General features: G+C 40.8%; 1 protein-coding gene across 8 annotated transcripts; it reads right to left on the bottom strand.

Moving 5' to 3' along the window:
- Positions 1-487: 487 nt before the first annotated feature.
- Positions 488-26,501, bottom strand: stxbp5b (syntaxin binding protein 5b (tomosyn)). 8 transcript variants are annotated; one of them, XM_029493127.1, is made up of 29 exons: positions 25,959-26,501; positions 23,969-24,066; positions 20,232-20,313; positions 19,853-19,953; positions 18,713-18,847; positions 16,905-16,968; positions 16,174-16,257; positions 15,278-15,401; positions 15,004-15,082; positions 14,263-14,417; positions 14,081-14,153; positions 13,180-13,327; positions 12,945-13,012; positions 12,818-12,858; positions 12,246-12,466; positions 11,857-12,041; positions 11,502-11,627; positions 10,727-10,878; positions 9,891-9,974; positions 9,360-9,422; positions 9,207-9,263; positions 9,064-9,111; positions 7,629-7,679; positions 6,202-6,441; positions 5,266-5,623; positions 4,933-5,098; positions 4,665-4,776; positions 4,064-4,284; positions 488-3,965 (listed from the first exon to the last, which is right to left on the bottom strand). In XM_029493127.1, the coding sequence occupies exons 1-29, from the start codon at positions 26,100-26,102 to the stop codon at positions 3,924-3,926; spliced, it is 3,522 nt and encodes a 1,173-aa protein (XP_029348987.1). In that variant the 5' UTR covers positions 26,103-26,501; the 3' UTR covers positions 488-3,923. The 8 variants fall into 8 exon arrangements, with proteins under 8 accessions (XP_029348987.1, XP_029348984.1, XP_029348985.1 ...); XM_029493124.1 differs by lacking the exon at positions 9,891-9,974 and adding an exon at positions 7,287-7,421 and having other exon boundaries at positions 9,207-9,278; XM_029493125.1 differs by lacking the exon at positions 9,891-9,974 and adding an exon at positions 7,287-7,421.
- Between the last annotated feature and the right edge of the window lie 472 nt (positions 26,502-26,973).

Genomic DNA, 26,973 nt, shown 5'->3' with positions numbered 1-26,973 from the left:
ATTTACTTGACATAGATTATATATTTCTACCGCTGAAAATGGTTTAATTTATATTGAACATTACTTAATGAGAAATATTTTTTTATATACTATACATTTAAACTCGTAATTAAAGAGCTGTGTGTTCTTATATTGCTAGTGAAAACAGATAGACAGACCATAATAGCACACATGAATGGAAATGGTAATAAAAATGGATGCAATAATGTACCTCGATTACCTCAACAGCCTATATGTGTCAAAAGTAAAATGTTTTTGTTTGTGGTTTTGTAAAAGTGGTAAACACTTTGAGACAGTCTATTTAATTTCTAATTTTCTGGATGTGCAGTGTTTCTGAGCAGGGCTCTGAAATCTATAGCTAGTGGCCTCTGACCTTTGTGGGACTTTTCATAGCAAAATTAATGTAGTATTGATGTTAAAACAAAATTTTTAAATTAAGTTTGTGAACATGTATCAGAAAACACGAGACAAAACTTGTTATGATTTGTTTTACATTTATTTTCCATTGCACAATAATATCTATATATATTGTATCTACAGTCTAAATTGTTTGTGGCAGCAGATTAAGTCAGACATCCATGTGAAATTTATTTTAATAAAACTGTACAAAAATTGCCTACTATGAGAAAATACTGCAACTCCACAGATATTCATCCCAGAAGACAGATAGATGGAAGTATGGTGACTGAGAAACCCTTGAGCTCTCCTGCACGGTGCTGTGAGCTTAGCTTCGGTTCCAATGCATTTTTACAGCGCAGGGAAAGCAAGAGTTTTCATGAAGCAGAACAGTAACATAAAGAGATGTACCAACAAAATAAATAAAATCTCTCACACTTACACAATTGGCATGACTGAACAAAAATGGGACACGCTTCTGATGTGTGTTGAGATTTGCAGTTTTGTTCAACATGGTGGTAAATACAAATGCCAGAAACAGACAATCTCTAAGAGGGATAATACATGGTTGTTTCAAGTTTGTAAACACTTAATATCATGCATCCTTCAATGTGCAATAAGAGACCATTTAGGACATATATGTTGCAAACTGAAGCACTTTAAAGTCGAGGCCACACTTTGTAGAAAGACTCAGCGGCCCACCAAGAGGAGATGACCCTCCTGCATTAGCAAAGCTTGAATCTGAAATGAGCATGTTCAATATATAACCAGAAATGATTATTATCATGTCTGGATGATGGATAGTTATGTACGACCATTGTTTGTTTGGGCATTAATGTAGATTACTCTGTCCCAAAATGACATTAAAGGTACTCATTTTTAATAATTCTTGAAATTAAAAGTATATATATTTGTTTTCAAATATATAAATATATCATAGTATCATTAACCTGACATTGAAAACAAATCTGAGAGTGAAGCAATAGGCATAGTTAGCAAATGACATAAATAAGCATAGGTTCTGTCATGTTTTGGTCCTTTCAAAAATAAGAAAATGGGACACAAAAGAATAAACACATTATAAATCATACTAACAAAATAATTTTAAGTACAAAAAATAGTGCAAAACCCACATAACTGCTCTTTCAAATGGGTTTATCTCAGTAGTATACAGTAGATTAAAATTAGCCAGCTAAAAGTGAAGGGTTTTATTCCAAAATGCCACATATCCATCTTGGAGAAAACATTTTTGGTGAAAGTGATAATTCAACATCTCCTAAGTATACATGATTTCATATTCCTACATCTAAGAAAAGGAGTCTAAGCGTATCACAGTATCTCTGAAGTTCAAATTCATGCCCGTAACCACTTACATGCCACGTAATTTTCTTTGGTGGATATCTTATTTTGGAATGAAACTCTTCAAATTCACCGTGTTTGTCATGTGAACACGTGTATAGCAGGTTGGGACAGTAATGAGGGTGTCATGCCCATAATAAGAAAAAGCTAAAGCTGATCTCCCTTCGCCCTTCCTCACAGTAGACTTCTTGACTCATGCCGTGCAACATATCTGGACTGACTCTTATCGTTTGGGGAAAAAAAAATCAAGACAACTCTGTGAAATTAAGCAACTCTTTGGTGTCGGAAAAGAACATGGCTGCAAGCGTACAGTATGTCACGTGCCTGAACCTGCACTGTCAGATTTGTGTCCAGCTGTCCAATTATTAACAACATTTGGCAGCAACCTGGAAAGACAAAAGCCTTGTCTCTTGTTTAAAAGTAAAAGACCCAACAGATAATGCTCCTACATTGACACAAATAGCAGCATATCCTTTGCACCTCATGAAAAAGAAATCTAATTACAATAGAACTCTAGTTAATCACACTGAAAAACACTGTCAAGCAAAAACAAAAACCTCAAAAGACCTATTGTAATACACTGCATCTATGTAGTAGTATAAATATTGGCGCCCATACACATATTCCTGAATATATGTATGTTCACAAACAAACAGATGTACACATAGGTAGAGGTTAGCATATATGCGTCATGAGGGAAAGGCAGAAGAGAAACAGATTTTAAGTGAATGGTTTTTGAGAGAGCTGACCAGTGGTGCCTGGTCATTTCTACTGGCAGCTACAAATACAAAGACAGCATTACTATTTCCATTGTGCTGTAAGAGACACATGCTTTTTTCCCCTACACGTTGAGAAACAAGAGAAAAATCAATTTCACCTGACTGAATACAAAAAAAGAAAATTGAATAATCATGAATAGATATAATCTTTATCACAAAAACCTAAAATTGTAACCAAAATATACATTTATGCTAATTATACTGGAGGACAATCTTTGTCATGCCCTTCAATGTGTCATCCTCCTCTTCATACGGGGCTTATCTACAGCCCCTTGAAAGCTAGAAGTATATAAAGGAGTTTTTCCAGTGTGTCAACTCAATTTCTTGATAGATCAATGTAAACTCTTCATTGGGGGGTAAACACTTTCAGCACACCTTTTTTTTGCTCATTTAATTGACAGAGGACAAAAAAAAAAATAAATAAGATTCAATGCCCAACATACGAACTTCTTTAAATTCTAATCTATTATACTGTTCCAATAAATAATCAAATTTAAATTAAAATCAAAATGACACTGAGACATTTATCTTTCTCACCTAAAACAACTTGCTGGAAATGCTCAGTGAAAAATAAAAAGGAATGGTACTACCAGCCCTTACTCAGTGAGAGGCAATAGCTTCATCATCTCCCTGTCCATTTTTTTTTCTAAGTGCTCGACAGGCCCTTACTGGACAAAAATTACAAAACAACAAAAAAAAAAAAAAAAAAAAAAAAAAAACAACCTAAAAATAATTTAGACCAGAAGAACAAACAGACACGATTTCTTCACACATTCAATTACTCCTACTGAACATCTTAAATCTTCATTGACTTGACTAGATTTGAAGTAAAAGGGGTAGTCAGACTTTTCTCCTCATTTTAAGTCCACTGTGTTTGGCAGACACCATAAAGGATAGAAGAAAAAAACAAACAAACAAAAAGACAATTGCAACCAGGCCACCACAAGTACATGTTTTGCAGAATTGTCTTTCCTCTTTCAGAAAAAAACAGCAGGGTGTGTAGATATATATGAGATATATATGAGTGCATGACTGATGGATATGAAAGGTCCTCTCTCTCCTGTTCTGCAGACTGATGCTGTATGCACACCAGCGCTCTGGTGAAATGGAAAGAGAGATTCCTTTGAGTTTCTCTTCTTCCATTTCTTTCCATTCTCATTACAATGGCTCGCCCAGTGTCCACTCTGCAGTAGCCCTCCGTTGACTGAGGCAATGCAGTGTGTGTGATATTGTGCTGAGAGTAAAAGCGTGAGTCCATTGAGCAGAACCACCCCCCCCTCCCCCCCAAAACCCCGTTGACAGAAATTAAGAAGAGAAGAAGAGGGACCTGCAGCTCCTCAGAGATACTTGTGTGCGTGATTACAGAGTCTGATTCTCCACACGCTGCCATCAGAGCTGGTACCACTTCTTATCTTTGTACTTCAGCATCATCTGGGGGCAAGACATTGAGATAAAAAAAAAGGGGAGTCAGAAAAGAATTTGCACTGTAAACAACGGTTTAGGTGTTGAAAGAAATGTCTGCTGCATACATCATGAGCATGCTTGGAGAAGGACTCTGCGCTGGCCATCATGGCTGCTGTTCTCTCCTCCAGCTCGCCCAGTTTCTGCCCTCTTTCGTCCAGAGCTATCCGGGCACGGGCCAGGTCTCCCACGACTCCTGACGCCGCACCCTTCATGCCTTCCATGCTGCCTGGGCCAGGAATATGTTGGGCCAGGCTACGAGACGCTTTACCAGCAGCTGTCTCACCAACTACCAAAAAATAAATAAATAAAATGTAAAAAAATATAATAATAATAAAAGGAAACTGTTTTGTCATGTTCATTGTTGGTGTGTGTTAGTGGTGGTATTGACAAGATGACAATGACGGTTATTTAAAATATGAAGAATTGATATTTAACTGAAAATACATATGATAATATTGAATTGTACCTGCTCATTGAGCAAATTAAAAGAAATATACAGACTGGAAACCACAGAAATATAAACTGAAGAATCTAAATGTTAGTGTATATGGAACTCAGAGGAAGAAACAAAAGTCACTTGTGTTAAGGAAAACAAACGTGCAAATGGGTTTGTGTGTGCCAGAGTAAAAACCAAAGGGAGTCATGATATGGCCTTTCTATACTCACAGAGATCCTCCCTGTCAAGAGATTGAGCTCCTCCACCAAAAAGCCCTTTGAAGAAACCTCTGTTAGGAGCCTCTGGTGTCTCCACGGGGGTAAATAACTCACTGAGCATCTCCTGGAAAGACCAGGACAGAAGATCAGCACAATTCATCACAAGCACTCTCACACTTTGTTTCATTCAATGCCTGCATGTCAAGTCTTCTCTCCACATTTAGCATTATTGGATCTGAAAATGACACAATTGAAATTCAGTGATTGAGAGTCTGTTAACCTGCAGGTTGTCACAGGTTTCCTGGCTGTAGGTAATCCTCTGGATCTCAGTGGGGGAGGTGAGGTACAGGGCTTGGCCAAGGTTAGAGAAGCAGAACGTTCTGGCTATCCGCATATCCGTCAGCGGCAAGTAATTCACATCCAGCAGAGGCCGCAGACTGGGCAAACTAAGAAAACACAAATATTATACAGCATCAGGCCTCCAGGTAGCTGACTGCTCCAGACTGCCTCTGTCCCCCTGAGGATAGAGTTATGTCTTTATAATGAGATGAGCTGTACAAACATGGTTATTGTGGATTCTGACACTAATGTGAGTAAAAAGCAGTGATGATACCTTAGAGTCATGATGTGCCCGTTAGCACAGAAACAAGCAATGCAGTTTGCTCCAGCCATCTGCACAACATCAGCCCTTAGCACGAAGGAGGTCTCTGTGATGTTGTGTTTGTAGATGCGCGTTTGAGAAGGCAACGCCACCACTTTGGCTTGTTTCTCTGAGCACACAACGGCAAACTGGGAGTCTTGGCCCTCTTGTGACGAGGGAAGGGAGGCTGGCCTGCGCCTCCGGCTCTTCTCCTTCTCCTCATCTGAGGCATTAGGGTCATACCATGACTCATAGGAAGGGGGCAGCAGAGCTCCAGTAGAGTCTAGCAGGGCCATTGTCAAAATGCCTCCTTTGAGTCTGACTAGAGTGCCTGAAAAATGGATGTTAAAGATGTTTGAGTTTGGGTTAGAGACTCACTTCATATTTCCACAAAATGTAGTGAAAAATGTGGCTTTCATGCCGCTACATTCCTCAAGTCAGTCAACTTAGTCGACAGGAGAGCTTCAGCTGGATGTTCTCCTGTGTGCACAATGACTGGGATGTGGAAAAAAAAAAAATAAAACTGCTTCCCCTCGTCACTGAGTTTTAAAATTATTTCATCTCTGTGGTATGAGTCACCGTCTATGGTGCCCTGATATAACGTCTAATCAAAACAGAAAGAAGACCTTTGTAAAAATGAAACTTCTCAAATGCAGAAATTTCAAGTGTTGCAGTTTTCCCCCATCCCTGGCCTGCAACACTTCCCCATGTCTGCTGGGAAAGTGTAATTTTAAGAGGCTTACAGACTTGCGTAAGGACAAAGTCCACTTTTGTTTCAGTTTCAACTGCTAGTCAAGAGCAGTCATTATAGGTGGTGGGCCAGTGGATTAATGAATGCACCTTCCTGTGCCCCCAGTCACATGCAGGTCCACACCTGGTGGAGTGACATCGAATTCTCTATCATCTTACCACAGGAGGAGATGCCAACTGGCTGCTGCAGCCTCTGGTCCCCGGCGGGTGGCAAGCCGACAGCCACCATCATCACAGACCCCTGGGTGGTTCCCACCAGCAGACAGGGGCTGACCAGGCTGTCCGTCTTCCTGGGAAAACTTTCACAGAAGTGAAAGGAGGAGATGGCCTCTCGAGATTCTCTCTCTATGCTGGTTACACTTGAACTACGTGAGCGGGTGAATGAGTTATCCTTGGCATCTGGGTGGCAGGAGTGAGCACAAAAACAAGGAGAAAAAAAAAAAAAAAAAAAAACAGACAATGAGGAAATCATTCATGCAAAGTTAACACAGGGAAGAATTTTATAAAAGACTTCTCAGTGTAAACAGTAAGAGGTGTTAATTGAAAAAAAAAAACAAACAAACCACCAAGTCAAAAAGGTTAGAAATATATTCTGGTAACGTGTTTCTAGTAGAGCGTGCCTTTGACCGTGAGATGTCTTTAATGGAAATGACCCTGTGCAGAAAAAAGAAAAAGCCAAACAACTAACCCTTCATCTAGTGTACGCCAAAATGCTTTTTGACATTGAGATGTGTTAACAGTTTACATCCATGGATGTAGTTTTCTTTAAATGGCTCCCAAATAGTTTTTCTGTAGCTAAAATTTGACATGAACAACGTTCTCAATGTGAAAAAAAAATGCGGGTCGTACCGCAGTGACTCCCAAGGAAGAACTGTTATCTAAGGAGCAAGTATTATTCAGGTCTCATTACTGTGCTCATGGAGGCTGAAACACATGCTTTTACCCTCTTTAAAAAGCTAATGAGGGCTCCCAACAGAAACACAAAAACATCTGTGGCACAGAGAAAAAGGCTTAACACCCCGTTGTCTGTCCCTTACATGGAAAAACTGTAAACAAGAATGACAAGATTTTTAACAGCAAATGCAGTCAAGCAAGTGGAACTTCCTCAAAAATAAGAAAGCAAGGATTGTGAAAAGATTAGTGTCACATGTCAACCAATTGTAAGTAAAAGCCCCAGCAGTGGCAGGGGGTTAGTACCAGTTATCCCACTTCAGTCCAAACCAGACCATGGCTGGTACACTCACGGGAGTTGGGGGCTGACTTAGTTCTACATACGCCTGGCTTCAGGCTCATCCTGGTCGCTGCTTTGTTCGCATCACAAAAACGCTCCTTATATGTGCGAGAGCGCCATCGTTGGAACCTCTCCTCTGCTTGCAATGCTACAGGGACAATGTTCGTCTCAACTCACAGCAAAAGACAACAGGTCTCTCACATACACACCAGCTTACAAGAATAAGAAGAAAATAAGCAAGAAGTATTTACAGCTGTGATGTCAACAATATGCAGCAGATTCAGGTGTCAAGATGGAGCACCTGTAAGAAATAAGAAAGGTTCTTGGAAACTAAAAGTCATTAGTTTTGGCTTACCCAGGTCTGTCTTTTGCTCACTAGACGAGCTAATTTTCCGTGACATCTTGGCTGTAACAGAAACAAATACCCCAACTTTATGAGGAGAGAATAATGGCTAACAACTGATGAATCAGAGCTTATTTAATTTAATTACAATCAATGATTGAAATGGGCTATCTGACGAGGGCTTGTGTGAGGGTGTGTTGTATTGTCAGTCTCCCTGCAGTAGATTCACATCAGCATATTACCAGTTTAGAGAAGCAGCCTGGAGCACCGGAACAGAAACCGATATATGCTGAGCTGACATAAAACAGCAATTAGCCGCTTTTCTGTTTTCTACCACGGCCTTCAGTCAACTGAGAGAATATAAAAAAAAAAAAAAAGCAAAGCATTTTGTTCTGATGGGAAAGTAAAGTGATGAAAATATTCCTGATCAAGTGTAAATTTAAATAAATATTGGATTGCTTCAACAGGCATATCACTCCGCCTCTCAGGCAGTTACTTCCACTGCTGATCTGAATCCGCTGCAGGTAAACACTGACTATGCATGACTACCTCACACGACCCCACATCAAAAAAACCCACACTACCCTTCTCTGCATAAATTCTACTGTGCAAAGCGGTGATGGACATACAGTGTATGGGACAGCTACTCTGATCCCAAAAAACATTTCACTTGACTTGAGTTGCCCTGAGAATACAAATGAGGCTGAGAAGCATCACAGACAATCAAAGGGCCTGTAATGTCAAACAAAGCAAGAGGCGGTCAAGAAATAAGTAATTATAATTCAGTGAACATTAATGTGCCAAGAGAGTGGGAGGAAGAGGGAGGAGAGAAAAAAAAAATAAAAAAAATCAGTGAGCAGCCAAACCGTTAACAGTGAATTGAAGCCCTTGAATCAGAATCACACATGCACGCACGCGCACACACACACACACACACACATATACACGAATGTGCACGCACAGTAAGTCTCTATAATCAAAGAGAAATAATTCACTTCAACAGTTCAGACAGGTGGTCAGACATTAGTATGATAAAGATGGTGGCATGAAGCAGATTTTCTATGCTTTGGAATCAATAAAAAAAATATTAGTATCAAGTAGCTTCCAACAATTTGTTCGATTTTTTTCCTGCAGTTGTGCAGCAACAGCCTGCTGTATTGTTGCAACATTTTGCATAGAAAATCTGAGGCCTGAATTTTTAAAAGATGACCTGTCATGCATTTGATAAAGAATTTGGATTAATTTCACATAAACACTAAACCCCCAAAACCATGTGATTAGTTAAAAAAAAAAAAAAAAAAACACATTTCGCTTTGAAGGCACTCCTTTCTGTCACTGGCAGGAGAAGCTCAGACTGACGTAGGATCAGCATAGTGGGGTTAAAACGCCATCATTCAGAGAGGAAAAAGTGAGTGATTGGAAGAAATACACTTAGATGATACAGTACCAAAGTCATTGGCAACCGTCTTGGAAAAGCGTCTGCTTTTGAACTTCACTGGAAATAAGGTTCAAAAAGACAAATCAGATAACTGCAGCCATTTTGTACGTGCTTGGATATAACGGGCTATGCAGCTGTGGTGCATACAGTACCCTTTTCTATGAACTTCTGCTTTCGTTCTTCATCTGAATTGCATGGTGAGGTAGACCCTAAGTGATACATAGCTGCAGTTGACAAAGATACGTTTTATAATAATAAAATTAAAGTTTTTTCTTTTTTTTTTTGAATGATGCATTGAGGCTTACCTGAAGTAGGTGATTTGCAGCGGTCCTCTGATGGGTTAGATCCATCGTTGGAATCGCAAAGTGCTGCGGGAGCCACATAGGTGGGAATTAAACATGGTAGAATTAGCCAAACGCCTGGACTACTCTGAGACTGCACGACTACTCAAGACCTACAATACAGTATTTATGGTGGAAATAATAATATGGGTCACCTATTTGGACAAAGGCGGGGGTGGCTATCTGAACAGTGAAATAAACAAGTTGCCAAATCCAGAACAAATCTGTTGATTCATGGTGTCACTGTGTTTGTCTAGTAAATCAAGAGGCAGGGTTGAGAGAGAAAGAAAAAAAAAAAAAAAAAAACACTATCTGATTTTGTTACAGAGCTGTCAAGTCCTTAAACCTCTTCCAGCTCAAAAGTCAAAAGTGAGCTTTAGGGATTTGAGGGGTGTTACAGCAAAATCAGGGAGTGTATCTTCATGAGAACAAAGGAAAAGCTTAGGAGGGGGATAAATGATACTGGGAGGGGTAAACTGACACAACATGACTTACTGAAGTGAGGTGAGCGTAGTTTTTTCACAGACTCAGAATACATGTTAGAAAGTCTGGACATGCAAGACGTCACATTTGGTTTGTCTTTATGAAATCACAGAGAGAGACCAACAGTAAAAACAGTGAGACAGAGAAATGAACGAAATTATAAGTGCAAAAGAGAATGTCTCAGAGGCTTGCTGCAGGATTTCTAATAAAAAAAAACCCAAACATTTTCTCACATAGATTTCTTAACAGTTTCCATAAACGAAATGATTTGTGGTGGAGAATCCAAATTAAAGAGTCTCAAATCCAGCACCAGACCACTGAGACTGAAAAGAATGAATACCCAGGATGATTAGACACCAGAGAAAAACAATAAATGCCATGAAAGAACTGGCTTGATCAGCCCAAGCAAGACTTATGTACCATTTCATCATTGTAACAAATGAAAAGATTATTGGATTACAGCATAGACACACGCTAAAGCATCTACTCTGACTGCACTGATCGCCAACATACATGCTCCACTGTCTTTACAGTGTCCAGAATGAACAGATGGAGAATCTGTCAGCGACGCCCCCTGTCGAGGGAGAGGAGCTACTGCAGGGGGCGGTGGCCATGGAGCGAAGCAACAGCGGCTGCCAAGTGTCAGCCCTGCCTCCACAACCCACCTCTTACAGTCAGACAATGTCTAGCACCACAGCAGAATGTGAGGCAAGGTGATAATGACGATAGAATATTTTTCAGGGAGATTAATGTTAGTCAGGGCAGCCAGTGCAGGCGCTATACAGCACTTAGAAAACGACTACTAAGAAAAATGAGACAGAAGTGTAATTTGTTGGAGTGCAGCTTACCTCCAGAAGGCTGTCGTGCTTTGCGTGGGGAGCGAGGCTGCCTCTGGTGGTGGTCAGATGGGCTGTACAGCTCTGATGTGCCCATATTGAGGAGCAGCGTTTTCTGGAGGTAGTCCACCACAGCCAGACCGTTGCTGTTTCCAAACACCACACTGGAAAAGCACAGGAATTACAGTTCACCAGTTTCACTTTCCCAGTGACACAGACAGGATTTATGGTGCCTTCCATCAGACCTGGGAGCTCAGAAATTCTCACATTCCAGGGCTGAAACTTTAACTCAATTTTCAAGTCAGAAAGACACCCATGCTGGCTTTAAAATCTGAAATGGTGGCTCTATGCACAACAGAATCAAAGCTGTGGTAATATACCGTTAATTAGCACTTCCATCTTATTTGTGTCTTATTAAATCTGTTGTGTACATAGTGATGTCAAACATCAATCTATTGATTTTCTGCTTTGGTGTTTGCTTGCACAAATCACGCAAACAAGCACGGTAAGCCTCCGGCTGGTTATACATGAACATATTTAACTTTGGTATGATGTCATTCCCAGCTTTGACATCCGACTGTCGAGGCTAATGCAGCACCACATTAGTTACAGTTGCACTATATGAATGCTTGGTTCTTGCCTTCTGTGTGACAGGGTGCAATTAAAATTTCTTCATACACACACACATTTTACAGGAAAAAAAACAACCACTGTCAGGACAGGACAGTGTGGGCACATTAAGTGATCTCCTGCAAAAATATCAAGTGTGTTGGTTGTAGATGCTTACAGGCCGTAGGAAGAGTTGATGGCCAGGCTGGTGATCTGCTGAGGCGGCTCCCCACTCACCCACACCAGCTGGATCACCAGCTCCACCTGGTAGCCCGGAGACTGCTTCAGCGGGGAGCTCCGCACCCTGCATGAAACACACAGCATGTTATGCTTTACACCTGAAATGAATTATCACCATTTTGGGTCAGCAACACAAGTTATTCCCCCTTTTCCCTTGTGCTGTCAAAACATTTTCATCAATATTCTTATAAAAAAAAAAAAAAAAAGAATAGTTTCAATGACAACCTGTTTCATAAACAGTAGTTTGGCTCAATTCATGTTTTCTTTTTTAAGCAAAAAAAGAAAAAGCATACTGCAGGCAGGGTATATTGTCCCGGGGTCCATCAGTGGAGTTGCTGCCTGTGGAGGGCTGAGTGGGCGGTTCAGTCTCCTGAGGGCTGGAGGGAGCTCCCGAGGTCGGCAAGGTCGGAGTCTGCTCCCCGCCTGGATCAGGAGAGTCCACGTCGCTGAACTCGCACTGCATTCGCACCTCCAGAAGCTGAACACAAGACACTTTTTCACAAAACACACACAACCTCTCAAAGTACATGTACAAATAAATCTCTTGTCCTTTTTGTGCATCTTTTATTGACCTGAAAGGCACCTAAAAAAACTATAAGGTTGAAATGATTTACATTTGTCCAAAGCTTTGATTCCGCATGTTTCTGATGACATCTGAAAGTGGAGACTGATGTTTACCCACCTGCACATCCTCAGTGGTGATTTCTTGCTTGCTGAACCTGTAGACGATGACATGAGCAGACACTCCGGCCACACAGAGCATTCTGCTCTCAGGGCACCAAGACAAAGTCTGGATGGCAAACGGGTCTTCTTCTACGATATCTGTGCTTGGCTTCTCCTCCTTACCACGAGCTCTCTCAAACACCTTGGCAGTCTTCAGCTTGTACAGCACTTGGAGCATGACTTTGAGAGGAGGAAAGGAAAAGGTGAGAATCATCTTTGATTCTTGATTCAAGACTGCAACTACAGCCACAGCTAATGTACCTAAGAGCAAGCTTCTCTTCCACAGAATGACTTTGTCATCTTGCAAATGAACAGTTCTGTCTGTGATCGAGTATAAATAAAAGGTATCTGCTGTACATTTACATTCTCATCTTGGAAGACTGAAATGTCTCCCATTTCCTGATGGAGAGCATGGATTAACACGACATGCGCTGAAACTGTTATTAATTTCTTTATTAAATTATAAATAGTTACTTTATAAATAATTCATAGGTTGTTCATTTATAACAACATGAAAATAAAACTACTCACATGCAGAAGCATCCCAAAATTTGATTGATCCGTCAGCATGTCTGTTGACACAGCAGAGAAAACAGTCCATGTAATTGAAAGTTGTGCATGAATCAAACATTTCATAACTTATGTATTAACCACTGACCCTGTTATTATGATCTCTGGGTAACTCTGTGTGCCTTGGCCCCAGTTTCCCCCACTAATGGGCCATTCCTGTGAAAATAAGAAAAACACTAAATGATCAAAATGCAGTAATATAGCTCCTTCTGGGATTTATTTATTCATTTAGTCCCCAAAAAACTATGATGGGGAAGAAAAATCAGGACAAAGGTATAAAACCATTTCAGTGTTCCCCGGATTTTAATCCCCCAGTAATTTACCTTCTTACTGTAACCTTGTCTCTTTTGCCGACTTCCGACGGAGTAAAGTGCAGGAATAAGGTCATCAGGGCAGTCAGCAAAATACTCACAGCAGGTCACTGGTGACTCATGGATAGTCAGGGGATATGGATTCTCAAAAATTGGGTACCTGTGAGAAAAAAAATGTCACATAGGTTCAGTTGGATGAAGGACTTTATCATATCTGTCACACCTGCCCTGGTAACTGACTGACTACTTTAAATATCCCATCACAAGTTAATAAATGTACACTTTTTAATCAATTTGAATCATTTCAGACATTTTCAAATTGTCCCTTGAAAATGAAGAAACTGTAGTCATTTGGAAAGTAACCATTTTGTCCCACCAAATAAAAACACACACTGTTTTTGTATGTTGCTGCTTTAAAACTGTTTTTTATAATCATGTGCCTCATCAGTCTTCATACAGGCTGGTTCCCTTCAACAATCATTAGACTGAAATGTTAATGCTTTCCAGGAAGAGAAAAGGTTGAAATTTTAAATTAAAATGCCAGCTCCGTGAAATATTTGGAAAATAGCAGCAAAATTCACCTTCAGGGGGCAAAAGTACTCAACATTACGATGAGTAAAAATAACACTTTACTGGACAACATTCACCTTTAAAAATTAAAGTTAGACATTTTACTTGTCATGGGACCTTTAAAGAAAAGAAGAAAGTCAAAAACAGACATAAGTGACTGTGAACTTCCGCAAGCATTTATTGTAGCTAGAGAAATCATGATGTGTTTCTGACTGAAATGGTCAATTAAGCTAAAAAAACCAGGAGCATTTCTTGGATACTGCTTATTAACACAGTGACTGCTGTCTAAAACCACTATTTGTTGATTCATACCAAAAGTAATCAAACAAAGTCCAATAATTACCCAATCTGTCCGAGGTCTATCACAACTAAATCCTTCTCGAGCAGGACCACCACAGCATAAGGCTCCTGAAAGTCTGGCAAACAAAAGAGCACCAAATGAACAGATTTGATGATGTAATCGTTACATTAGTTAATTCAGTTTCTGAGACCTGAACCTGTGCAGAGTGGCCTGTTACAGCTCACCATTTGGATACGGAGTTTCACACAGTGTCAGGAAATCTACGATGGCGTAGTCCATCTCCAGGACGGCTGTGCTCTTTCCATGCATGACAGTCAGACAGGCTCTCCTCCCCACCGTGTCGTAAGACAGACCTCCAGACAGCACCATGAATGGGTCCCTGATTCCAGCAGACACAAACACTTTGAGTGTTTATTCAAAACAGTTAAGTTTGCTGCGAAGGTGAAAAGCTACCAGGTCTAATCAGGAGTGAGCATGTGAAGAGGGACACCAATATTTTACTCTTACTTCCTCTGGAGATGATTTGGCCCCATTTCAAGAGCATGAAGTAAGGAGCCTATTTTTTAATCATAATGACCACTATATTAATCCTTGTCCTCTAATACCTGAGAAAAAATGTGAGGGATAATTAGATCGGTTTTAGGGAAACTGGATATTTTTATGGCATGTTCTTACTGGCATGATCGAGGAAGGCCTTTTCATTTTGTGACCTCACAAAACAAGTGTGCTCGCGCCAGATAATGCTAATTGTGTCAGGAGTCATTTTTTAACAATACCAACAAAAGAAGGCCTGTGAAAATATAAATAAAATATTAGACAGAGACTTTTAAATTCAGGATTGGCCTGTAAGATGCGGTGAATGCTTTTGTGATAGAAAAACAGGAAAGGCTTTCAGTTCAGGATATGGATTCAAACCGGAGTCAGTTAAGACACAGGATGGGTGGGGTTGCTACCAGCACACTTACCCAGCCCTCGTTGTTTTGTACTCCACTTTCAGGATAGGCTTGCATGGCTCTGGCTTTTTTCCATCCTTGGGCTGCTTCCCTGGTGGAGGTCAAATGGCAACAATGCTTTCATTTTCAGAATCAGAGTACATAGAGTGCGGTATCTGAATACATGTCACCTCTAAGAGTAGAGGGCCATAAAGCACTGATACAAGACACAGGTGCCTTCTATTCAACATGTTGGGGATGTGTGGCTGTGTGAACAACGCAATTGTGTGTATGCGACATTTCTAACCATGTGGTGTGATGATCTGTCCAGGCTTGGCTGGAGCTCGTACATTCCATGTGGTCAGAGTGCCATCTGAGTGGCTGCAAACAAACTGTTTACCTTCATGGTGCCAGGCGACAGAGTGGATCGCCTGAAACACACACAGCAGCACATCATTAGAGTGTGATACATGAAGTGTGCGCAAATTTCACAGCTGTGCAATGATAATTAAGGAAATATGTGACAGCACTGTGTGCAACATATTCAAAGTTTTAAGAAACGCAACAGAAATAGAAAACAATCGTTTTTCTTGATTTTGATTAATGTTATGGCAAAGAGCAATAAGTGGTAAAACTTATCGCCAAGTTTTGTCTATACTGGCAGTATCTGTACGCTTGGAGAACAAACTTTTAATCTCCTTGACACAAGAAAGGAACTTGATCAAATAATTTGGCAGAATATTGCAGTGTTTCAGAATCAGAATTATTTACCAAGTATGTGTGCTCATAGAGATAAATATTAAACTCAAAGTTAGTCCTGAAAATTGAGAATAAATACAAAAATAGACAATAGAAGAAGAAAAAAGAAATCACTGTGAAATATGTGCATATATCATGTTTCATTTTATTTAAGTTTATCATTCTTCCTCATAATTCCACAGAGCAACAGTTAAGGGATTAAAGACATCAACACAGCTTTTCCTTCACTAAAAAAATCTTAACAAACAACTTCAGAATGGAGGCTCCTGAAACAGAATCTCTGTTGAAACAGAAGGAAAACAGAAGGAAAATTATTTGTGAACCTGTGTTCACTCTTATGTGAAGGGCGAATTACACAAAACTGAACAAGACCAAACATGTTGCTGAGACGACCATGAACAGCTTCCTCAAAAGAAATGAGTTTATGGGAAACAAATGTCTTACCTCATCATAATTATAGCGGTAGTCAGCTTTTTTGGACTTCAAATCCCATAACACCACTACCCCACACTCGAATCCGATCAGAAGCTGCAATAACAAGAGAAGCAGAGCTCAGCCAACTGCCGTTAAACCACACTCATGTACCTGAAGCTGGAGATGACATGACTGAATCACCACCGTCTGTGATTTTGAGGGATGGATCAAAGTTCAATGTAATTCTCAACCCAGAGTCTCTTTGAATCTGGCTATATCAGAAGTCAAAGGTTTCCCTCCCCACTGTCACTCTTTGTGGGAACATTGGTTTTCTCTCTATAATATTCAGAGTTCTTACCCTGTTAAATTATTTTTTACTGGATTTGCCAAAAGCATTACATCACAAACCTGCCTGTATTTGACTAATACAGAAACATAAATTCTACTCTTGCTCTCTGCCACGTTTTATGTTCTTGTCACATGTATGTAACTAACATGTGGAATAAACTGTTAGCCTATCAAATCCACTGAAATAAATCTTTGTCATTTCATCTGTGCGGAGGGAAAAAACGTTTTCCTTTGATTTTGACCCCAAAGTTCGATGTCTACCATTGACATTTTAATTAGCTGAAAATGTTCTGCTCTTCAGTCTCCATTGCAGCTGCACGAGCCATATTGACGACGTGTCGTCTGCACAAAAGCATTTATCTACAGAAAAAAAGTGAAGCACACAAATATATATGGGGATAGGTTCACTTTACCTTTCCCTCGTCCATAGGGTTATCACTGATGTGCACAACAGGTCCTGGGTGTGTCTTGGTGGATCTGCACAGGTTTTTAAGGAGAAAGAAAGAAAGAAAGAAAAAAAAGGGACCGATTAATGAAACTTGAGTAGATATGATGCCTATCCGATGGGCTAACTGTATCTACTGCTTTGTCTAACAGATCGTTTTCCATCTTAATTTTAAAAAGAACTAAGCAGAAGATGTGAAGGCAGTTGGTGAAGAATAAAATTGAGACTCTGGGTTATAAGATGAAAATGCGCATCATTGCACCAGCAGGAGACATGACATATGAGAGAGACAAACAGAGAGGGAGAACAGGGTCATCTGAGGGTCTGTGAGAGATTATGGTGTGTGGAGACAGCATTACCGTGGCAACAGAGCAGAGGGGCATGGAGGAAGTGGAGGTCTGGCCTAAAGAAAGTGTTGCTGCCTCTGAATGTGGTCTGGCTCCAGCAGCTAATGATCTCATTGCTGCTGATGAGTCAATACAGTCAGAGATGTAGAAGTGAATAAAACTCCAGGATGGACCAGACTATGAACTCCAGCTGGTAACCACCAAAATGTAATATATTACCCATATGAAGATGCGTTTAAAGAGAGAATAACCATAGTTAATTAATTGATACAGTGCATGTTCTTGTCAAGGATTAGTTTCATTTGAAACAGCTTCTCACATGTGGATTTTAACAACTACAGGGAAGATAAACTATTTTACTTGAACAATAATGAGAATGAGCTGAGTTGAGTTAGTTCAGATTCCACTGTGATCATTAAAGCCATGGTGTTTGTTTCAGTCCACTGCAGGGGACGTAGGATGTGAAGCCAAAAAAGTTTGCCTGTTCTTTTTCAGAATCTAAACTATTGGGAAAAAAAGCAGCTTCTACCAGAGATTGGTCAACTCTAAGAAAAGACACAACATTGTGTCTTAAACTTCACACAAAAGCCAATTTTTTTTTCCCTTTACTCATTTTCACATTCAGACAGTCAAAATCATTTCCCATCTCTGTTTCTGAGACATTTATCTGAGCTGACAGCATATTTTGCTGCTCTGACACTTTCAACTCCCAGATCTAAAACAGCAATTTATCAGATTTCACCGGCAGGCTCACACACACAGCTTTATACTCCACTTCCAATTTTGGCTGCCAGTCAATCTCTCAAATGATTTCTATAGTTCACTTGTGGGTGTACAAGAGATGTTTCTTATAAAGAGCAACTTCTTCTGGTTTCAATTTTAATATTTCCTTAAAAAGGGAATTATTTTACTGTTAATATTAATTTCCAATGCATAGACAGAATCAGATGCTGCATTACAGTCATAACCAAGATGTGTGTGTTGTGTGACAATGATTTTTATTCACTAAAGTCTATTTTTACCTGCATTTGGCACCGGCCAAGTTTTATTTAAACACCACAGGATAGGTCAAGCATTTTAAGGTGCACAGGAAGCGATGCAAAAGTCATTCTGATCTTTGCAGTGGGTGTTTACATGCGGGAGTGGGTGACACAAGAGAAGTCACGGGGGGTTATCAAGTGGGCACTTCCTATCACAGATGTTTCATTAAAGCAGGCAGCAAACACCTCCAGAAGTCCCGACAGCAAGTTCTGGCATGGTACAATCACCACCTCCATGCCGCCCTCACACTGATCAGAACTACAGTATTCTCAGCTTACAGGACAAGCTGTATCTGACAAACTCAGACATCCCAATTCCTTTGGATTTCATAGTTTCAACGTGCAAATGGACAGTGAGCAAAGGACGTGGGGCAAATAGGACGACTCACAGTTCGATGGCTTTGTTCCACATGATGACATAGCCTGAGAGAGTGAAGGACTCCACGTTGACAATGTGGATGTTTCCTCTTTCTGTGCCGATGTAAAGCCATTTGCTCTGGAAGGGCAGGTGGCAGTACGTGATCCTGCGGGAGGAGATCAGGAAGCATCACAACACACACACTTTTCATTAGCTCGTGACTCAGTCCTATCGAAGAGTCGCCCTTGCCCCTAATCATGCCAGTCCAACTGGAAGGAGAAGGAAATTACTAAGATTTAATTACAAAGGCCTTGCTCTGTGTCACACTAATGAAGCTGCTCTATATATAGAGTAGAGAAGAGTAAATACTGACATCTTTTCTTAAGAGGTGGGAGGAAACATGAAGCCATACACATCTACACTGTCAAACGGGCACAAATGGTGTGAACTGTTTAATGTGTTTATCAGTTCACACATCACATGTGATTTGTCAGGTGATATTTTGCCTAAATATTTTTGACAAAATTATTCTTTGCTTGTCTCTCCATATTACTATGATTGCTGTCATCATTATAAAACATCTAACGACTGCATCTATAAAAGCTGCAAACATAGACTTTGTTGCCCACATGGAGCCTTAAAAAAAAAAAAAAAAAACACACGCACAAAACACACTATGACTTCAAATGAATATCACAATTATTTTAAACTACTACCAATTACAACACTGCCACCAGGCATTCTTCTGGTTTGACAATGGGACGATCTTTCTAGGTGATGAAACATTTCCTCTTATGTTTCAAATCATAGCTTCGTCAACAACTACAACAAATAAAATACTGAGGAATAAAGAGGCAATCATATATCCATGAATTCAGCGAGAAGCTCCAGTCACCTTGACCACAGAAATTTTCAGTTGCTGTTTGTAAAAAAAAAAAAAAAAAGAAGAAGAAGAAGAAGAAAAAAAGGAAACCCAGGTGTCGCAGAATCACAAGAGAAGGCTGCTGCATAATTTTTAAAGCTCTGGTGGCAACAGAAGAGCTAATTATACAGCGCAAAGCATGTGGCCAGCTGTGAGGGCTGTTTCCAAATTGTGTTCACACTTCTTGGAGAGAGACAGAGGCAGCGGCAATGCAAACAGAGAGGCAGTAAAGAAAACAAATCACTTTACCTCTCCCTGTTGAACTTGAGGGAATGCAGGATTGCTGGGATTTTTTGCCTCAGGTTCCACAGGTGGATGCTGTCATCAGCTAAGGCACTGACCAGCGCCCCCTGTGAGGAGTGACCGAGGCAGATGGGTTATTTACATGTGCAGAACGTGTCTGTTTTAACGGTTGAATGATAACACCCGCACACAACAATAGAGGCGTTTGGTTTCAAAGAACTAGCATTACTGTTTAATCAATGTCTTCACTAAGAGCCTATAAACACTGCATGAGCACCAGTGTCTAAATTACCTGCTAGTGAGAGACTGGACAGCCAGATGCAGGTGACAGACGGGGAGTGAATGGGTGAGGAGAAGAGGTAAAAACCAAACAAGTGAAACAAACCTCGTTGATCAGGAACTGGAGCTGGATGACAGCAGCCCCGCTCTCATGCTGACAGTAGCACTCAACCCCGGCACGGCCGAAGCTAAAAAAGCAGCTCAGTCAAAGAAAACTGGAGAGTTGCCCGTGAAGATTTTGCAGTGCATCATTTCATATGATCAGAATATATCGATAACTTTCTTTAATGCTTTAGATAAAAAAAAAACAAACAAACAAACAAACAAATATGAAGACATTTCTGTGATTTCTATGATGGAATGGAAGTTTACATTCCTAGACAGGCAATGGGAAGAATGTGAAACAAGTGAAACTAGTGAGTTATAAATAAAGCCAGTGGACCCTGTCTGCTTTATTTATTCACAGTATGACAGCAGTATGATTAACATGACTCTGACCTCACTCTATTAGACTGTTGGGATTAGGTCAGAGGATCCCTTGTCTGTTAAATCTATCCATTCAGAAACAGTCGCCAGTAGATGTCGGGCTTCAATGTGAACCAAAATTATTGCATTGGCCACGTGGAGCACCGCCACGAAGGCACCAGGACTGTTATGCATCCCACAAAAACCTCCAAATACTTTCTCAAGCAGCACTGACGGCAGACAGGCACAATGAAGAAATAGCTGTCTATTTCAACAAGCCTGTAATCACTTTCACAGAGAGTATGTGCAGAGTCGAGCACAAAGGAAGGAGGAAGCAGCACAAGATCTAATCTTAGAGGTGATCGCTAGAAAGACGGTGGTCACAGGGACAAAACACACACTGCTTCTCATACTTCTAATTTGATCATGCTGAGGAAGGCTAACAAAGGCTGACAGCTGTGTTCACTATCAGTGTCCATTTTGAGCTGACACAGCCTAATGTCTCAAAAGGATTAAACCGAGCTGTGATCAAACAATCCCTCAGTGTCTTAAGCAAACTAAGGTGGGGTTGGAGACAGACTCAGTGAAGTGGCATCACTCCTGCAGAAGGATGGAGGCAAACATAGGTTTTTTTAGAATTTCAAGCCGGCGCCAGTCGAATGCTGTTGGTAGCTGAACTCACATTCACCTTTTCTGTTCATGACCTTTCTGTTCAGTTCCTAGCTCTTGGCCCCGCAAGTTCTGCACAACATTTGTCAGAATTATTAAGGGATATCCTGTCTTCACAGGTCCATGGTGGAGGAGGAAGAGTCATTAAGTCTGTTTCATAGCCTCTGGTTACGCATAAGTAAGAGCAGCAGAAATCTGAAGAGCAGGAATGTTAATATGTAACACTATTGTGTATTCATATTGCTAAAAGCGGGAATGAACAACCTTATTACTGATGATGCAAGGTACTGTTAGAGTTTAGTTTTCATAGCGCATTAACTCACCAGTGTATGGGAACGTAAAGGCTTCTAGAGGCTGAACTGGTTCTGTTGAAATGTAGGTTAACGGTGCTGCTGAGACAAGGTACTTTGTAGGTAAAAATGAAACTAAAAAGACGTATGTCAGAACAACTGTGGCGAATAAATAGAGCAATCTGTTGAAACTTCTGACTGTGCTTCATAAACACATAAACCACTGTTATAAACCAAACATTCTGAGGGTCATTTTACTCTTAATTTCATTTGTAAAAAGAAAACATACTTCTGAGTGCGCAAGCACAGGAAGCTGACTCACACCATTCAACTGTGACTTTGCATGTGTGAAAAAAGAAAAACGTCTTGTGGGGAGAGAAATGAAAAAGTCAAAAATCTCTCGTCGTCATTTGCTGGTCACAAGATTGGAGTTGAGACAATCAGCTGATGGCCAGGACAGGATGAAAATCATCAAATGACCACTGGTTCTACTCTTCAAGGTGAAGATTTCTTGTTTTTTGTGCTCTGACAAAAAACATTTTATAGAAGATTATTTAAGAATTTAGAAAATCATATTGCATTATACAGATAAGGTTATTTGCAGCCCTACATTCAATGTAAAAGATGCCATATTTGTCTATAAAGTACTATCATTCAGCTATGCTGAATTGTAGCCAGTATTACACATGTTGCTTTCACAAACTTCGAGTATTTCCACTTTTGTAAGCATTTAAGGCATCAAACACTGAAGCATCAACACTTCCTCATTTGGTAAACCACTGTGGTTTCCCACAACATTTCAACATCAACAAGATTTCATGTGAAGTCAACTGATAATCATCAGAGCAGGAAATTGTCTTAATCATGCCACCTAAAAAATGAAAGACAGAAAACCTTCCCTTGAGCCATTCTATAGGTGCAAGACAAAGCTAACAAAGACGGAGTGATCGAAGCTTATCAAAGAGAGAAAAAAAACAAACAAACAAAAAAAAAAAAACAAAACAAAACACTGACTTCCAGCATCAACAGCAAACACAAATTCTCTTAAATCCTAACATTTCCCATTTCAAATGGAACTACGCAGGGAAAGATACGAGAACTAAAGTTTTGAAAAGTTTAAGATTGCATCATTCACTTCCAAATTATTTTCAAGTTTGTTTTGCAATGGCCAAAGCTCAAAGACATGTGCGTTGGTCGGAACAGGAAAGTGTCTACAGTAAGACACTAATTAAAACACCGTAAAGACAGATCTTGTAAAAGCAGACATTTATTGCTTGTAGACACCTCATTGAGCTTATGTCTACTCAGCTGTGGCAGCGTTTCCAAACTCCAGGGGCAATGAGGTGGATCGATCCAGCCTGTCTTTTGATAAATGGACCAATTGCCTGAATGACAGTAATCCCATGAGCCCCACCTTGCACATTAGGACAACATGGAAGCAGTGTGTGTTCTCTAGGAGTCACCCTGTAAACACAGCACTCACTTAATCCGGAGAGTGAATAAAGACGACGAGAGCCACTTCTAATGAAAACCTGAATAAAGCTGAAGGATTTCCCAAACAGGATACCAGCACAAAGGGAAACCCTGTGTTTATACATAAATAGGTCAGCCCAAAAGACAAGTGGTAAACAGCACAACCTGGCTATGACCAGACCATCATAAGCAGCACTTATTGGTGTAGGATCCAGGGGCACTTTTGTTGCTGTGACTCACCGAAGGTTTGCTAAAAACAATTTTTTATCCACGGACACAAACAAATACTAAACTCCCAACTGCCCAAGGGGCCAATGAGCACAGTAGCAGCTTGACTGTGTATGTGTTGTGCAAGTCCAGTGATGTTTACAGCACATATGAAGTAGCATCCTGGCACACACTGGGCAGCACTGTTGATGAGGTCGGCTCCTCGGCATATGGCAGAGGAGCTGTTCATGCTACTGCAGAGATACCGCTAATGAGCCTGGATGCTCCAGGAGAATGAGGCTGCCGGCTGCACAGAAACACATCCTGGCTGAGCCCCTCCACTTCCTTCAGCCTGGTGTGGTGGGGAATGGATTTTCTTTAGGCTACGCTGGATGACAAGAGATGGATCACATACTGTGTGAATTCCCCAGATTATATGGAATGCTGAAGGCTGGCCTTGTCACACAACAGGTGCACAGAAGATGCCAGAAATGTAGACATGGGTCCAGTGTGAGTTGGTGTATGTATATATATATATATATATATATATATATATATATATATATATATATATATATATATATATATATATATATATATATGCGTGCGTGCATGCTTGTACACACACAAGGCTGACGAGGATTTTATTTTATTTTTTCTCTAATTACTGGAATCATTCAAGCCTTGCTTTTCTTGTGTGGCTCTGTTTATTTTAACTTCCCTGTGAAAAAAAGGATACAGCCGCAAAGCTCCAGTCTGAGTCCCAATGGCCAAGATTTTCTGAACAGGGTCAAATGCCATTGAGGATGGTTGATATGGGAAGCCATGACGCACAGTCTGCAGGAAAGAGCAGAATTTATATTAGACCTCTAGTCAGCTAATCATTCATCTGCTGCACAGTCAAGCTGGCATTAGCAGAGAAAAAACATTATCATAATCTCTCAGAAATCTAACCCATCAATATGGAAAATTAGTCTCATTATCAAAATAAATTAGATAAACCATAAACATTTGTGCAAATGGGTACTGGAATATTTTTCTGTTATCCGCCTTGTGTACAGGCTAGAGCCTACAAAACATCAGTAATAGCGCCACTTCATCCATGCTAAGGATTACATTTGCAGCCTTGCAGTGCACTTCATCGCCAGGATCTTGCAGAGCCCCAGCCACCATATTATTATCATCATTATCATCTAGCATCTTTAACTCAATTGTTCCGGATTGGAAGCATTGCCCAGCCATCCATGAGCTGTGTACAGCTTGCAGCAGGATTACGTAACAGGTAATACCGTGGCCCTGTGACCCGAGGGACCTGACCTGTTCCGCTGGCAGCTAGGGCAGGAGCAGGTGGGCGGGCTTTCAAAGATGTTCCACACATTTCTCACATGCAAAACCTCTTAGCCAGACCTACCAGGGTAGAATGTCAACCCTTTAAGGATTCAGTATAGTTTTAAGGAAATTGTGTGTGGCAAGCAGTGAAGCCTTGTATACACCATCTATGCTGGCTCTGAGGAGATCTGGTCCTACCATGATTTTAGTGTATGTGTTGAGAAAAAAATTCTATAGCCTTCACTGGATGAAATGAATTCAAGTACATCATCATCATCACAGTAGTATCAAAAAAGCACAAACATCATGCATAGGTATTAGAATCTAGACGTACAACAGTTCATGTGACAGTCGTGTGTTTAAACAGCATTTCGTTGTAAAGCTGGAGGTGACCAAAGTGCTGCTTTCAATTACCTCCCATACAATCAGCTAGTTTAGTCCAGTGGCTCCTAACCTGAGGGCCAGCGCCCCTGCACAAGGTGACAGAATGAACATGAGGGGGCTGTCGTGAGATAATTCATGGTTGAAGGAAGAAGGGGGAAAAAAACACAGATGACAATTCTGGTGTTCAAATTCGTGACAATTCATTTGGACTTGGGACAAAGTCTTTGCTTCATTTTGTGATAAAATTTTAATTAACTTGTTAATTTATGCGTTTGAGTCAACACATATTTGAATAAAACCATCTGAGTGAAAAATGACTATTTGGTGAAACTACTGGCATTTGAAATGTCAGAGGGGCTCCAGCTGCAGCCTGCCTGGAGACGTCACAAGACAAACAGGTCAGATAGCGCTGGTTGAATCTGTCCCAATGAACAGGACTGGATTTCATGAGCTTATTCAAACTTTTACCTGAAAGGTAAGTGTGTCTCCAAACTGGCGAGGAGCAGAAATATAAAAGCGCATACTGAAAGAGTTCAATCACTTTCCGCCACTTGACATTTTAACAAACGAGATGTTAACATCATGTTAGGACTGAATCTCCTCAAGCCAAAAAGCACAGGGTGAGTTAGCAGAGGATGTGTGCTTTGTGTGAAACTGTAAACCTGCCCTTTGTCATCAGGTGGCAGGGATGAACAACAAACTGGGACTTGAGGCGACGGGTCAGTGCAGCGCCAACAACCACGGCTGGTGCCAATGACATCCGACGGTTAAATATTATCCCCTGTTAATGTCACTGTGGCAGCCACAAATGCTTTCTAGTATCAGTGTGTGTGTTTATTTGTTGTCGTTAAACGTCTCCAAATTAACGGTGGCGAAAGAGAGCACGGATGGAAACGGCGTCAGTGTTTGGTCACGCCGCCGTCATCTGACCGTCAGAGAGCGACTTCAGTCCGGTCATGTCAGCGGCTGTTAGCGGGGTGTGTGTGTTGGAGGAGGAGGGGAGGGGGGGGACCCACCTTGCAAAGCTGGAAATGATCCGACTGGACTGTCTCCTGAATGGCATCGTTGTCCCTGGGAGTCCCGGGCTGAGCGGCGGCGGTGGAGGACGAGGACGCCGCTGTCAAGCCGTCCAGCACCTTCCTAATGTTAAACTTCTTCATTTTTCCTCCGCTTCAGACGCGACGATTAAAGAGGGAGAGTGGAGGGGAGGAGGAAGGGGGCAAACAAACAAAAACAAAAACAAAAAAAACAAACAAACAAAAACAAAAACAAAAAAAAAAAACCCAAAACAGACCGAGCCAGCTACCATAAATTGGACGGAGAGGCAGCTGTTAGCCAGTTAGCCGGAATAACGCACAGTTTAATATCTTTCTCTGGACATCTCACATGTTACGGAGGGTGTTGCCAGCGGACTCCCCAAAAGCACCCGAGTCAGGAACATGGATCTAGAGAGCCCCTTCCGATACGAGCGTTAATCCGCCATTTGAGTGTCCGGCTTTGGCGTTATTCGGTCGGGATCCGTCCGTTTCCGTGAGCCGTTTCTCCAGCAGACAGCCAGCGCTCAGCGGGTAGCAGGCTGGCTACGGAAACGCAGTGAACTGCAGAGCGGACTGAGTCTGCGCAGAGCGGGTACCCGGATGTAGCGCCGACGGCACGGTGTGACCTCTGTGGGCGAATTCAGATGAAACCAAAAATCAACATGCCTTTTTTTTTAATCCCCAGTGGTCAATTCATTAAGGAACTTTAAATAAGAGAATATGAAATTATATATTTTTTGGAGGTTCAATGTTCAACTGTTGTTATTCACCGTATAAGCGTTGCACGAAATTTCCTCCAACCAAAAGTGCAGTTTAGCATTTTAGCATCAACATTATTTCAGTATTTCATTCACAAAAATAAAAAGAGAGAAGACTATTCCCTGATCGAAAGGATACAACAGTTGGACACCATTTATATATAAAATCACAGATGCAAATGATGGAAAGAATATAATATAAATAAGTGACACATTGATGGTAATTCGTAAAATTA

The sequence above is a fragment of the Echeneis naucrates genome, chromosome 22 (assembly GCF_900963305.1).
Source record: "Echeneis naucrates chromosome 22, fEcheNa1.1, whole genome shotgun sequence".
Taxonomy (NCBI): domain Eukaryota; kingdom Metazoa; phylum Chordata; class Actinopteri; order Carangiformes; family Echeneidae; genus Echeneis; species Echeneis naucrates.
The sequence above is the reverse complement of the archived record's forward strand: the minus strand, read 5'-3'. Positions and strand labels throughout refer to the sequence as shown.

What these genes read in the sequence shown, in the direction of transcription:
- stxbp5b (XM_029493124.1), bottom strand. Translation starts at nt 26,102, where the DNA reads ATGAAGAAGTTTAACATTAGGAAGGTGCTGGACGGCTTGACAGCGGCG. An exon ending in ACCGCTATAATTATGATGAG is followed by an intron (nt 15,402 to 16,173) that starts GTAAGACATTTG and finishes TGTGTGTTTCAG; the next exon opens with GCGATCCACTCTGTCGCCTG. An exon ending in CTGCAAATCACCTACTTCAG is followed by an intron (nt 9,279 to 9,359) that starts GTAAGCCTCAAT and finishes TGTCAACTGCAG; the next exon opens with CTATGTATCACTTAGGGTCT.